The sequence below is a fragment of the Mandrillus leucophaeus genome, unplaced genomic scaffold (assembly GCF_000951045.1).
Source record: "Mandrillus leucophaeus isolate KB7577 unplaced genomic scaffold, Mleu.le_1.0 Scaffold474, whole genome shotgun sequence".
Taxonomy (NCBI): Eukaryota; Metazoa; Chordata; class Mammalia; order Primates; family Cercopithecidae; genus Mandrillus; species Mandrillus leucophaeus.
In genome coordinates, this window is record NW_012105076.1 from 1,210,188 (window position 1) to 1,225,754 (window position 15,567).

At 45.6% G+C, this 15,567-nt stretch overlaps 1 protein-coding gene across 5 annotated transcripts in view; it reads left to right on the forward strand.

The window, feature by feature from the left end:
• Positions 1 to 6,223, forward strand: part of CCNY (cyclin Y) — a 326,866-nt gene extending 320,643 nt beyond the window's left edge. For all 5 annotated transcript variants that reach the window (XM_011995142.1, XM_011995141.1, XM_011995143.1 and 2 more), the window contains 2 exons: positions 424 to 586; positions 3,483 to 6,223. In XM_011995142.1, the coding sequence (XP_011850532.1) occupies positions 424 to 586; positions 3,483 to 3,599 (280 nt within the window). In that variant the 3' untranslated portion in view covers positions 3,600 to 6,223. The remainder of the gene's footprint in view (positions 1 to 423; positions 587 to 3,482) is intronic.
• Positions 6,224 to 15,567: the final 9,344 nt, after the last annotated feature.

Consider the following 15,567-nt stretch of genomic DNA (forward strand, 5'->3'; position numbering starts at 1 on the left):
GGTCTGCAGAGGCCGAGTGTTTTCCTCTGGGGCCCTGCCGAAGGACCCTCACTGGACTCTACATTGGCAGCTCTTGGCTGCTCCATCCACCCTGTGTTAGCAGCCTGTCCTCACAGAGACCTGCAGCCAGAGCCTGCTATGTGTGTGTTAGATCTCAGTGAAGTGATTCACCCTGAAACCCTTCCTGGTGATGATCCCAATTAATCAGTCCTCATTCTGGGCACCAGATCAAGTGGATTTGGCTTTTAATCCCAATATGGTGGTGAGACTGCAACTCTGGTGTCCAGACAGACATTTAATTAGATCACTGGTCTCCCTGGTGGATGCAGTTTTCTGGACTCAGGTCTCCAGCAACTTGCCTTGGCAGGCCATGCGGCCTGGTGTGGTGGCTAAGCACAGGCTATTTTTGTCTTTGCTTTGCAGGAACGAGCTAGAGCGACAGTTTCTTGAATTGCTGCAGTTCAACATCAATGTTCCTTCCAGTGTCTATGCCAAGTATTATTTTGATCTTCGTTCTCTGGCAGAAGCAAACAACCTGAGCTTTCCCTTGGAGCCCCTGAGCAGGGAGAGGGCTCACAAGCTTGAGGTAAGATGCTTTAAAACAGCATTTTGTGGTGCAGTGTTGCTGATGCATCATCTGAGGACCAGGGATGTATGTGGTCACACTGATCATTTTCCCCACTACATGATGTAAAATAAAGATGAGCTACTAGGATATATAGCTGGGCAGTTCATTATAATTTGTCCTCCTTTTTTCTTTGAGACAGAGTCTCACTCTGTCACCCAGGCTGGAGTACAGTGGCGCGATCTTGGCCCACTGCAGTCTCTGCCTCCCGGGTTCAAGCAGTTTTCCTGCTTCAGCCTCCCAAGTAGCTGGGATTACAGGTACCTACCACCACACCCAGCTGATTTTTTTTATTTTTAGTAGAGACGGGGTTTCACGATGTTGGCCAGGCTGGTCTCAAACTCCCGACCTCAGGTGATCCACCCGCCTTGGCCTCCCCAAGTGCTGGGATTACAGATATGAGCCACTGCACCTGGCCAACCGCTTCATATTTTTAATAACCAGTTTAATATCACTTAATAAACATAGTTTTTTTTTGTTTTTTTTTTTTTGAGATGGAGTCTTGCTGTGTTGCCCAGGCTGGAGTGCAGTGGCGCAATCTCAGCTCATCACAACCTCCACCTCCTGGGTTCAAGTGATTCTCCTGCCTCAGCCTCCCTAGTAGCTGGGACTACAGATGTGCGCCACTGTGCCCGGTTAATTTTTTTTGTATTTTTAGTAGAGACATACAGGATTTCATTATGTTGGCCAGGCTGGTCTAGAACTCCTGACCTTGTGATCTACCCACCTTGACCTCCCAAAGTGCTGGTATTACAGACATGAGCCACCGCAATTCTATTTTGAAATAAAATATTTTTTAAAACCCTTATCTTTGCAGATAGGTTTAAAAAAATTATAAGCCTCCCCAAAAAGCATTTCCCACCATATAAGCCCCTCAAAAAGGTATTTCTCAACATGCACTTTTATAGGAAAAAGCTGCCAGATGATATTAACAATTGGGAATCCAAAAAGGTTTGATTCTGCTTTTGATTTTTTTTTCCAAAATATTTTTTCCATAGCCCAGTTAGAGCTGAGGGCAGCACCACCAGTCTTGGTCTGGGTTTTGGGCCATCGTTAAGCTGTGTAACTTTGGGTCTCATCACAGCATATTTGTATGTGCCTCCACCTCATATGCTCACCAGGCTCTTCCCACTTGACCTTTTGGCAGGAGGAAAAGGGATGGGGTGGTAATGAAGCAGGATCCCTGGGGAGAGACCCCTCCTCTAGAGAGGGTGTGCCCCAGCTTTTCCCCTCTGCACCTTTGCCCCCAGTCCTGCCTTGGTCTCATCCCACAGAGCCTTTCCAAGTAGTGGATGGCACAGTCGTGTTCCCAGCTTGTGAGACCCAGAGGTCTTCGTGCTGCCCATGCTACTGCCCATCCCAGGTGGGATGTTGTCACTCAGTGCAGAGTTGGTGTGGCATTGTAATGGCCTGGCCACACGGTGGTCTAGAGCTGGGAGAAGAAAGCTGTTACGGATTACATGCTTAAGAAAGGAAAATGTTAAATAAAAATTTAAAAAGTAATATGTTAATTCCAAGAAGTAAACCATAGAAAAGACTGGATGCATAGCACTGGTTAGAAATAAAAATCCAGTGAGCATTTCAGAACTCAACCATGCCCCTGTGATTGTGTGCCGGCCTTTGGAATGGAAAGCCCACCCAGTCTCCCAGTTACCATCTATTCGAGGAAAAATGGAAAACCCTCCCTCTGCAGGATTTCCTGCAAGGCAAATGTTGTGAAGCCTTCGCAAGCACAGATGTGAGGTAGAATCTGGCTTTCCCTGAGAGCGTGAGCCCCCTCTCAGCCTGTGCTGCGGTCCCTGGTCCCCCTCATCACCAGCCATGACTCCAGTGGCTGCTTCAGTGCTGATGAGACAAGCCGGAGCTCCTGGCAGCTACACAGCTCTGCAGGGAAGCGAGTCTGTGTTCTCTGCTGAAGAATATATGGGGCTCTGGGTCAGCCACCCTGAGAGCACAGGCCCAGGTTGGTGGAGTTGGTACCTGCCGTTCCCTCTGTTAAGTTTCTGCGAGTACGGAGAAGGGAGAGCTCACCTGCTTCTGGGGCTGCTGTGCCACGGGCCCTAGGGTTTCACCGGGCCAGAAGAGAAGGCCAGTCTGTCCTGACAAGGCTACTCTTTCTCTTCTCCAAATAATCAAAGCCTTCCCACGACTCAGACCATCCCCTCCTGGGACAGCGGGCTCAGCTTTTGTCATCAGCCAGTTCTAGCCACACCCAGTGGCAGCCCTGGGAGAGTTGTTCCCAGGGTAGCACGGCCCCTGTCCTCATCACCAAAGTGTTAATTATCTGCACATCTTAATGTTTTTGTGATCCTCCTAGGTCCCTCTTTCAGCAACCCTCTAGAGGTGACTTAAGTCCTCCATCCTTTTCTGCGGAGTCCCTAGCTGGTGGTCTGGCTGCAGCTCTCCTTGCCGACGGTGGCCGAGCTCTCCTCCCTGTGAGGCTCAGCTGCAAGCCTGTGCTTGACGCCAGCCCTGCCAGGATGGTGCTGTTCTTGCCCCGCTTGCAGATGAGGACGCTAAGGATTCGAAACAGCACCCGTGGGGGCAGGGCCGTCCCACACCCCTAGGGTGGGGAGCCAGCATTGACCCTGGTTGGGCCAATTGCAAGGTGACACTATCCTGTTATTTCACAACCTGAGAGTCTTTTCTCAGACCGTGAGCTCTTGGGAAACAAGAGCTGAGTCTACACTCCCTTCATATCTCCCTGCGGCCAGCAGAGAGCTGGGCCGCGGGCTGGAGCTCCAGAGGGGCAGGGGCTCTGCCTGTCCATCATGCAGCACCCTCGGCGCCCAGGACGAGTGAGCAATGGGCGCAGATATGGCCCGCCCTGACCCACACTGTCTCTCTTGCCCCTCAGGCCATCTCTCGCCTCTGCGAGGACAAGTACAAGGACCTGAGAAGATCTGCGAGGAAGCGCTCAGCCAGTGCAGACAACCTGACTCTGCCCCGGTGGTCCCCGGCCATCATTTCCTAACTGCGGAGGCCCGCCGGAGGCCACACCATCCCTTAGTTTCTCCTTTAGTTTGAGAAAAGACAGACTTGGGGTGGGTTTGTTTTTGTTTTTTCTTTCCTTTTCTTTTTTAACGCATAGTTCCGTCAGGCTGCCTGGATGAGCGCCCACGCAGCAAGGCTTGGAGGAAGCGTCAGTACCCTGGAGGTCCCAGCTCGCTCTCACCACTGTCAGCAACAGCACTTCCTTTGTGGAGGAAGCAGACTCGAATCCTGCAGGAGGAAATAAAGGGAAAGGGAAGTCGTGGAGAGGCAGGGAAAATGATTAAGCGGCCCGGCCCTCTGGAGTCCCCGTGGGGGCGGTAGCTGAAGTTGGTGAGCGCAGCGGTGGATGCAGAGCTGGCTGCACCCAGGGCTGGACCGGTGTGTCCTGTAAGACTTCTTGCATTCCTTCTGCTGCTTTTTTGGGAAGGGGGGGATTTTTGTTCGTTTGTTTTTGCCCTGTTTTGATTTTGGTCCCACAGAGCAGGGGATGTAGTTTGTACCCACCATGGCGCAGACTTCCAAATAAATAGTACTGGTCATTTCTCTCCGCACTATTTCTGCGCGCTGTCTTCTGAGCTTTCTTCCTCACCAGTGGGCTGTGCTCGTTCCATTTCTGTACACCCTTATTTTATACCGTTTTTCTTCAACAATGGTGAAATTGACTGTAGTGCTGAACCAAAAGTATCCCTTTCCCTCCTTATTCCTCACCCCAAGAGCATTCTAGATCACATGGGTGCTTGTGCCTTCCGATTTTCTTGCATTTGTTTTTTTCCTGACCTGAAGTTGTTGTTACAAAATCAGTCAGACTTCGTGGGCTGAAGGACACTGTGCAGCGGAGGGTGTCCCCGTGAGAGTTCTGCAGAGTGCTGGGCGTGCACCCGAAGCTACCGAGTAGGAGCCATTTCTTTGTACCCCTGCCTAATCCATTCCTCTCCTTCCAAGTCCATTGTTGCAAGCAATATTCTTCTCAATTTTTATATGTTCACTTTAAATCAAAGTTAGTCTATTTGTATAAAATTTTCTAAAAATCTAAAATAAAAAGAAAAAAAAACAAGGGTGGGTTGGGTATTCCAGTGGGAAGATCATTGAAGGGAAAAATGTTACTATTTACTGAGGTATTTTTCACAGAATGACTGAATTTAAAAAAACTCAACTTGCAATTTCATTGTGGGTGCTTAGAGAAGTTCTACAAAATTCAAACTGTGAAGGTTTATGCTTCATTAATTATGACCATACTTTTTCATTTTCTGACGATCCCTGATTTCCTTATGGGCTCAATAAGAATCTTTTATACCAAGTAAAATAAAAGAGTTAATGATAGAATATCAAATAGTGAATTTGATATGAAATCTAAGAATGTGAGTCACTTGCATATGTAATACTTTGGGTTTTTGCATATTTTCTTAGGTCACAGTGACAGGTTTCTGAGTTGTTTCCTTTTTCAAGTCTCTGGGAGGCCAGTGGCAGCAGCAGGTCTGTGTTTCACCTTCTTCCCATGTGAGCTTGGAAAACTTTGGCATTTTAATTAGTATTGAATCATGTACCTGATCCCCAAACATTGCCTGCTCTCAATGAAACATGCTTTGGAAATGGAAGGGACTCAGAAAGTCAGAATCCCAAGAACTCCAAGCCAAAAGTGTTAGGTTTTAGTGAAATTTGTGTCAAGTATAAGCATACCTGTTTGGGCCAGAATTATTATCACAGCCTTTCTGGCCCAAACTTTCAAAAGCAAATAAACAGAATATAAAACATTAATTATCTTTCCATTGTAATTGTGATGATCTACTCTGTATGGGTACCAAAATCAGCTTCTCTCTTCAAGTCAGAGTTGAATTTAGAACTTTAAATGCAGGTCTAAAAATGTAGAAAATAGCATTTTATATTCCCTAATCTATATAGCTGAAAAAGGGATGTATTTTCTTAGCTGAATATGAATACCTCTTAAACATAAATTAGTTCCTCTCCAGTGAAGTATCTTATTTTACCAATCCATTTCAGGAAAGAGGTTCTGCTGCCTTAATAGCAGAATTTTATTTTTATCCCTTTTATTTGAATGAGAGATTTGAAAATTGAATTATGTAAATATTTCAATGCATCTGCTATTATTTTGTGGAGTTTATTAAACTACTTTAAAAAATTGTATAGTCTATTTATTGTATATATGTACATACAGTCTGATACCTAAAATTTAAAGTGGATTCCATAAAACCGGACTCAGTCTTGTTTAGACTACTGAATACTGTTTTAGCCTGTGCCCTCGACTCTACCTCTGTATAGGAAAATTTTCCATATTCATTAATTAGTATTGATCTGTATTAATTGGTTATGTTTCTTGCACTAAGGATGTTTAAAACTGCTGTAAGTGTAGATTTTAGTTTTACTGGCAGGATGAATCACTTGACAGATAGTAGATACTTGAGGTTCATTTTCTTTTCTTTTTCTACATGATGATGAATAGTTATGTTTTCTTCTCTGATTTGTTCAAAGTTTGCCAAAAGAAAACACACAACCAGTACAGTACTTATTGATAAATCGTAGTTGACTGTAATTTGTTTGTAAGGCAAATTAATGCTCTACAATTAAAGCTGGATTACTGTTGAGGAACACATTGTCTTAGTGTAGTTTTTGAATGGAAAGTTTTTATCATTAATGAAGGATGAAGGAAACGACACAATTTGTTACTTTAATTTTAGATTTGATTTAAACAACAAATAAAGTCATTGGGACAATAAATATATATCCCGATGAATCTTTTTTATTATTTGTTTTACATTTTCATTCTTTTTTTTTTTTTTTTAACTAGAAAAAGGGAAAGAAGAAGTCAGGAGTTTAAAACCAAATGGGAGGGCGGATGAGAAATCCTGCCAAAACCGGGATGTGCCCTCATGCACGAGTTGAGCCCAGAGGTGGGGGCACCCATACTTGCCTCCTCTTCTGATCTGGCTCTCCTGCCTGCCTTCTCTCGGGCTTGGGCAGAGCCATCTCCATTCTGGGGTTTCCTTTAAGCTAAGCTGCAAAGCAGAATTTGGGGAGTGAATGATTTAAACTTTTCCTGCTACTTTTGGTAACTTCTCACCTGGGGCCATATCTTAGAGATTTGATTGTGGTTTGTTTTTTTTTTTTTTTTTTTTTTGAGATGGAGCCTCGCTCTTGTCACCCAGGGTGGTGTGCAGTGGCATGATCTGGGCTCACTGCAGCCCCCACCTCCCGGGTTCAAACATTTCTCCTGCCTCAGCCTTCCGAGTAGCTGGGATTACAGGCGAGCACACCATGCCCAGATGATTTTTGTAGTTTTAGTAGAGACAGGGTTTCACCATGTTGGCCAGGCTGATCTCGAACTCCTGACCTCAAGTGATCCATCCGCCTCAGCCTCCCGAAGTGCTGGAATTACAGGCGTGAGCTACCGGGCCTGGCCAAGATTTGAAATTTTTAAAAAATAAAACACGATTCCTGGTTATTGTAGGTATCTAATAAATGTTAAATAAATACATACATAGAACAAAGTAGTGCCTATCTTCCTGCTGTGTTTTTTGTTGGTATGTTGAGATAAAATTCAGTAGGTTTTATGGATGCTCAGTGAACCAGTTCTTTGCAAGAGCAGTGGTAGAAAGTGGTATTGGCCCTGTGTTCTTGAGCGACTCACACAGGTATGAGAGCTACTCCAGCAATTGAGAAGTGGCACAATAGAGACCTAATAGAACATGTCGCCTTCATATTGATACCCCATTTTGTCTGAAATCACTTTATCTCCCTTGATGTCATTGGAGTCAGTGTCTTGGGTGGGTCTTAAAGACATTATCTTCTGAAAAGTCAGCCATAATGAGGTCCTACCCTTGTTGAAAAAGAGAAGGAAACAAGAAACATGCTCTCGCACTGATATGGGAAAAGGATACTTCAGTTTATATATCTTTTTTTTTTTGAAACAGAGTCTCACTTTGTCACCCTGCCTGGTGTGCAGTGGCACAATCATAGCTCACTGTAGCCTGAAACTCCTAGGCTCAAGTAATCCTCCTGCCTCGGCCTCCCTAGTCTCAGCCTCCCTGGGATGAAGGGTGTGTGCCACCATGCCCACCTAATTTACTTTTTATTTTTTATTTTTTGAAATGGAGTCTCGCACTGTCACCCAGGCTGGAGTGCAGTGGCACGATCTCAGCTCACTGCAACCTCTGCCTCCCAGGTTCAACTGATTGTCCCTCTCTCATCTCAGCCTCCCAAGTATCTGGGACTGCAGGCAAACACCACCAAACCCATCTAATTTTTGCATTTTTCGTAGAGATGGGGTTTCACTGTGTTTGCCAGACTGGCCTCGAACTCCTGACCACAAGTGATCCTGCCACCTCTGCCTCCCAAAGTGCTGGGATTACAGGTGTGAGCCACCACACCTAGCCAGGCTAATTTATTTTTAAATTTTCTATACAAAGGGAGTCTTGCTTTGTTGCCCATGCCGGTCTTAAATTCCTGGCTTCAAGCGCTCTTCCTGCCTCACCCTCCCAGGGTGTTACGTCTTAAGCTGCATGGATTTCAAGGCAAGGCCTGCAAACAGCTTGGTTAAGGTGCTGACTTGCTGTTATTGAATGCAGCGCCTTGTTAGAGCTGTTGCACCCAAACAGGGCTAGGGAGATGCCCAGGAGTACTTACAGTGGTGGGGCTGGGGTTTATACCTCCAAGTCGGCGGGCTCCCTGCCTGTTTTCCTGTTAGATTTTCTTACTAAGTTTGCATATGTGAAGGGGCTAAAGGTCCTGTCTGTCACTCTCCTCATCAGTGATCAGCCTCAAAATGAGCTTCTTAATCTGGCAGCTGCTGTCTGTGTGCACTGCGGCAGGTCTGAGCTGGGCACAGCACCCGGGTGAGGACTTGTCCTGGCAGCTATGTCTGTCCTTCGTAGGTTTTTGTGAAAAGAGTTCTGCAGAACCTGTTACAGTGAGAAGTGAACTCAAACGTGATGTCTGACTTAATGATGTTCAGATTCTACAGGTCTCAATAAACTTCCCTGTGTCCTTTAAGGGACTTGGTTTCACTGAGGGGCTTTCCTTTTAAGAATTTTTGTTTATATAAATAAGTTATTTCAAATAAGGGATAAAAGAATGGCATTACAAAATGTAGTTTGGGATAGAAGTATTAAATGTAGTGAAAATTTATGCCTAAGATGTTAACATTGGCATTGATTTGTATTGTCATGGAACCTTGGGTTTTAGTCTCAGTCCAAAAGATTAACTTGCTCTGTGACCTTGGACAAATTACTTGACCTCTCTGGACCTCTCAATGACCTTGGCTGTGAGGGAGACTCTTGTTTTCATCACCTGTCTTAGTCTGTTTCTGAACACGCTTTTCTCAGCCATTCAGTCACAATTGTTGGACGCTCCTCTAAATGTAGCAAGACTGGACATAGTAAAAGCCAAATGCAAGCCTACCGGTGACAGAAAACGCAGGACGAGGGGAAGTCGGTTGTGTTCTGCAGGCCCTCTCCTAAAGAAGGGTGGCCATGGGTAGAAGCAGCAGGTCTTACAGGACCTGGGTACCCAGTTTTCCGCTGCTGTCCCTCCTTCCCCAGCTCTCCCCAGTACAGCTGAATGAATGCCCAGCGTGGCCTCTAGTTGGCCGTTCCTGGACCTGTTTTGTGAGTTCTTGTCCACATTGGTGGATCCTGGAAATCTCGAAACAATGGAGGTGGGTGTGTGAATCCACTGCCAAGTGCCTCTGTCCTGAAGAGGATGCTGTGTCATTTCTGTGAGCTCCAGCAATGCTTCCTTAAACCCACCAACCAAAGCTCAGGAAGCCAGTCTTGGAAGATAAGGATTTTGCACCTCCTCCCGTACAGACACCAGCATTGGGTGGGGGCAGTGCGTGGTAATGATGACTCTGCAGGGGCAGGATCCCCCAGGACCAGGCCTTGGTGCAATGTAGTGGGTATGTGGTCTGGCGGGTCTCATGGCTGTGATCCATCCTGAGTCACTTCATCTTTAAAACAAAGAAATGTGTGACTTCCAGAGCCTTTCCCCTAATATCCCATTATGGTTATGCTGGGTTTTGCAGGAGCAACCTCGAGACTAATGAGAGGTTTAGTCACCCCTGCAATCTTTGAAAAACAAATACAGGATGTGGAAAAACCGAGAGTGAGGCACCCAGACCCCCAAATGCTGGGTAGCTCCTTCCCTAGTTTATGCAGCATCTTGTGTTGAGCTGCGGCCCCTCATGTGTAAGCAAAACTCAAAACAAAATTCCTGTTCTACAATATTATCTAGAAAACGTGTACTTGTTTTATACTGATGTAATTCCTTCAACAAATATTGAGCTGGACACCGTCTAATTCATGTTGGGGATGGATGTGGCAGAAATAGATGAGGTCTTGGCTTTCTTTGGGGATGTTCTAGTGGAGCAGCTGGTCAAACAAGTTAGCATGTAAAAAGGATTGTGGTAAGTGTCAGGAGGGAAATTGAGTGGTTATGATAGTAACTAGGAGGTGGCAGCTTGGTGAACATGATCTTTTGAGTGGACATCTCCGTGGAAGAGATGGGGAGAAGGAAAGAGGATTGGAGATGGGGATGTGGTTGGAGAAGAGCTGATCAGCCCAGGCCTCACAGGCATTGCCGAGGAACACAGATTTGAAGACCGATGGGAAACTACGGTAGAATTTAGTTAGACTGCACCATGCCAGGTACAGTTCTGGTGCTCAAGGAGTGGGTGTGACAGGCAGCACGGTTCCCACCTGGATGGCCACAAGCTGGAGAGAAGGGCCACATGCACTTCAGAGGTTACACATAGGAAAAGAAAGACCAGTTCTTGTCACACTTCTGGGATGAACCATCAGTAAGTTGTAACAGATAATGTGTTCCTGAGGTTAGTCCAAATCCTGAGTACCCATAATCTACCATGCAACATACATGATGGGACTGTGTCAAGATGAAAAACCCGGGCCCCTTCTCTCAAAAGCTGTGTTTGGGCTGGATCAATGAAAACAGACACGTTTTCATCATAAACACATCTTCATCCTAGCATGGACATGAGGTGGAATCTCTGAACCTGTCTTTCCTAATAAAAATATAGACAAAGCGGTTCTTGAACATGATTTCTTCCTGCAGACACTCATGGGTTATATAGTCATTTATCTTGTGTTCAGTATTTTTTTTTTTAGTACCTTGAAGCTAATGTGATTTCTACCAAGAAAATCTAGGAGAAACAATTGGAAAATTATAAGAATTCAGTAAGATTATAGTTACAAGATTAATACACAAAAATTGAGTTATCCAATTTGCCAGCAGTAACCAATTAGAGAATATAATGGAGATGGCATTCAAAACAGCAACAAATTGTTGCTATTTTGCTGCACATGCCTATAGTCTCAGCTACTCAGGAGGCTGAGGCAGGAGGATCACTTGAGCCCAGGAGTTCGAGACTGCAAAGAGCTGTGATGGCGTCACTGCACTCCAGCCTGGGTGACAGAGCAAGACCTTGTCTCTTAAGGAAAAAACCCAGACAACAAAATGGCAACAAATTGTATCGAAGAACAAAAACATTTATTAAATGCTTATAGTGTGCCCTGCACAGTTTAAGCACTCAGCATTTGTTAATTCATTTAATCCCCATAACAATTTCATGAGGTAGCTGCTGTTATTCCCAGATGAAGGTGCTTATTAGGCTTGGAGAGGTGAAAACCCTGGTCAGTAAGTGGTAGAGCCAGAAAACCTGATTCCAGAGGTTTTTTTTTAGAGGCAGGATCTCACTGTGTTGCCCAGGCTGGTCTTGAACTGGACTCAAGTGATCCTCCTGCCTTGGCCTCCCAGAAGGCTGGGATTACAGGCATGAGTCACTGCACTTGGCCCAATCCGGAGCTTTTTTCTCATCACTCTGCTACTTGGTCTTTCACTGCCACTGATTAGGGAGAAACCCATCTAGAAACATGCTATGCTGGATTGAGTAGTGCCCTCTAAAAATTCATGCCAACCTGAAATGTACAGATGTGACCTTTTTTGGAAATAAGGTCTTTGCAGATGTAATTAGTTAAGATGAGGTCATATTGGACTAGGGTGGCCTAAATTCCTGTAAGGAGAGGGGGGTCGGCAGACACAGGGCCAACACACTGGAGGTGAAGGCAGAGGTTGGAATGATGCAGCCGTAAGCCAAGGAATGCCAAGGTTGGCCAGGGCCAGCAAAAGCTGGAAGAGACAAGGAAGAATCCTTCCCTGGAGTTTCCAGAGCATATGGCCCTGCTGGCACCTTGATTTCAGACTTCCAGCCCCCTAAATAGTGACAAAATAAATTTCTGTTGTTGTGAGCCATCCAGTGTGTAGATATTTGTTATGGCAGCCCTAGGAAACCGACACAGGTGCAATTCCTAAATCGAGAAAATGCCGGCCGGGCGCAGTGGCTCATGCCTGTAATCCCAGCACTTTGGGAGGCCAAGGCGGGCAGATTACTTGAGGTCAGGAGTTCGAGACCAGTCTGGCCAACATGGTGAAACCCCGTCTCTACTACAAATACAAAAAGTTAGCTGGGCATGGTGGTGCGTGCTTGTAATCCCTCGGGAGGCTGAGGGAGGAGAATCACTGGGACCCGGAAGGCAGAGGTTGCAGTGAGCCGAGATCACACCACTGTATTCCAGCCTGGCCACCAAGAAAGACTCCAGCTGAAAAAAAAAAAAAAAAAAAAGCCAGACTTTGCTGGCAGTCATCACGAAAAACCTGAATGAAAGAGACATGCCATGTTCCTGAGTGGGAAGTCATAGGACCCGACAAATGTCACATCTCTTGTTCCCACTCCCCCTTTTGTCCAGTGTGTTCTCTAAGTATACCAAGTTCTGTTCCGATTCAGGAACTTTTTCTGCGTTGTTGTTTCTGTCTGGCATGCTTCCCCCCAATACCTGCAATGCTCACTCTTCTCACTATCTGCTGTTTTTCTTGTTCACTTGATTTTTGTCTGGTGTGGCATTTTTCCAGAAACAAAGCACTGATCTCATATTTGGAGGTACTTCCAATTGTCAAAGCTTTCTTCTGCAACTCCCTGATGTAGGTAGAACAGCTGTTCCATCCCTATCGCTTTTCAGTCGAGCCGAGGGCAGTGTTAGGGAAAGAGCAGTCTCAGTAGAGAAGCGTCTCACAAATACGGGGGACTCTGGCCGTCAACTGAGGAAGTGTGAACAGTCTCAGTCTACAAATATATGCCTTAAACGTAACATATTTCCGGAAACACAGTACTGATCTCATATTTTGAGGTACTTCCAGTTTTCAAAGCTTTCTTCCTCATCTCCTCTGCAGCTCCCTGATGTAGGTAGAACAGACGTCTGCTTCAATGCCATGTCCTCACAGGCCTCCTCTGACCACCGCCCTCCGCCTGGGGAAGGGGCCCTCCTTGTTGCTCTTGTGTTGCGCAACCATAAGCCTTGCCCGGCTCTCCCCACTATCTGCTGTTTTTCTTGTTCACTTGATTATTGTCTCGTGTGGCATTTTCCCAGAAACAAAGCACTGATCTCATATTTGGAGATACTTCCAATTGTCAAAGCTTTCTTCTGCAACTCCCTGATATAGGTAGAATGGCTGGTTCTATCCCCATCACTTTTCAGTAGAGCTGAAGTGCAGATAGGCTAGGTGACTTGTCAAGGTCGCGTCATCCGCAAGCAAACATCTTGCAGTTAATCTACAGCTGCCCCTAGAACCACAGAGCATGGCAAGCCCTCCTGCACCTAGAATGCTGACCCATTCCCCACTGAACCCCAGGACCCAATACATGCCAGGCCCTGTCCAGCGAGTGAGTGGATGGGGTGAGGCACAGGTCCAGAAGATCAGGACAGGAGTCAAGGCATAGTCAAATCTTGAGCAAAAGGAGCAAAGCTGGAGGTATAGAAATGGAGATAAAGTGGTTCTTGAACATCATTTCTTCCTGCAGGCACTCATGGGTTCCACAGTCATTTATCTCGTGTTCAGTATTTTTTTAGTACCTTGAAGCTCACGTGATTGCTGCCAAGAAAACCTAGGAGAAACAACTGGAAAACTATCAGAATTCATCACACCTGTGAGAATGGTATGGAGAAAAGGACGTCCCTTCGCACTGCTGTTGCGAAGGCAAATTATTACAGCCATTCTAGAAGACAACATGGAGGCTCCTAAAAAGACTAAAAAGAGAACTACCATGTGATCCAGCAATCCCACTTCTGGCTGTATATCCAGAAGAATCGAAATCAGTGTGCTGGAGAGACAGCTGCACTCCCATTAAAGCACTGTTCACAGTAGCCCAGACAGGGAGGCAACGTAGGTGTCCATCACTATGTGAAATAAGCCAGGCACAGAAACAAATATCGAATCATTTCACTTACATGTAGAATCTAAAAAAAGCCGCACTCAGAAGTAGAAGAGTAGAGTGATGATTACCAGAGGATGGGAAAGGAGGAGGATGAACAAAGGGGAGAGCTTCACCAATGGGTACAAAATTTCAGTTAGCAGGAGTAAGCTCTAGTGATCTATTGCGCAAACAGCTACCATAATAAATGCATTGTGTATTCCAAAGTTGTAGATTTCAGTTGTTTTCACCACACACACAAATAACTATGTGAAGTGATGGACTTGTTCAATAGTTTGATTTAATCATTCCACAATGTAAAACATGTATCAGAACATATTGTACCCCATAAATATATACAGTTGTTTGTCAATTAAAAATAAAAAGTAGAGCTATGAGGCAGCTTCAGGAAAGAGGCAGAGCTTGAAGCGGGTGTGTTGTAGAATCTGGATATGTAGAAAGGAAAGGAATTCCAGCAGGAAGCGCATGAACCAAGAGTCCGGAGCCCACCCGCTCAGCATTGCTGAGGACAGTGTTAGGGAAAGAGCAGTCTCAGAAGAGAAGCGTGTCACAAATACAGGGGACTCTGGCCGTCAACTGAGGAAGTGTGAACAGTGTCATTCAGTCTACAAATATGTGCCTTAAACATAACATTTTTTTCCAGAAACGCAGTATTGATCTCATATTTTGAAGTACTTCCAATTTTCAAAGCTTTCTTCTTCATTTCCTCTGCGACTCCCTGATGTAGGTAGAACAGATGTTCTATCCCCATCGCTTTTCAGATAGCGCTGAAGTGCAGAAAGGCTAAGTGACGTGGCAAAGGTCATGTCATCAGCAACCAAACATGACTTGCAGTTAATCTACAGCTGCCCCTAAACCACAGAGCGTGGCAGGCCACACCTGTCACATGAATCTCCATGCACGTTGTCTTTGGAGAAAAGACAGCTGCAACATTTTAGCTTTAAAAAGTACTTAGCAAATAATGCACCTACAAGCAAGAATGGTGTCTGGGGATCCTGTTATTTTTATTGTTGCTGGATATAGAGCCCACACAGATGGTAAGTCTGGCTTATTAATGGCATTTTGCAGAAATCTACGAGTTACTATTTCAGAATTGCTGCCTGGCCCCCAAGTGACATCCCCTCCCCACCAGGTCTCAGTTTAAGAGCTTCAGAGAATCTGGAAACTCAGGGATTTCATGCGTAGTCACCACCTGTCCCCTCTCTGAGGCTGTGGCCCCTACTTTAGCAGGTATGGTTCTGCTGGACTGGAGTTTTATTTTTCTGAGCTTGCAGTTTCTCATTTTGAGGTTTGAGGTGTTTTTCCAGCTCAAAACCCGCCCAGCCCATGACTTTCATTGAATGCCTCAGTAGGAATTTCCTTATTGTTCACGTCTTATCTCAAAAGTTGTGTCTTCATTGGCCTTTTCTGTGCAGCTCATCTAAAGTAGCACCAGTCCCTCTGTCTCACCCCATTGCTCACTGTTAGCCCTCCTGATTCGATTTCTTTGGCAGCATGTCATTTATCTGGTGGTACCCTGCTTATTCCTTACAATCTAAGTTGTGTGCCTCCCATCAAAGGCAGAGCCTACCCTTCCCCATCTGGAACAGAACGCTGACTTCCTTGCTTGCTAAGCAGGGGACAGTCTCTGAGCAAAGGGAAGAGCTGATCTCACACA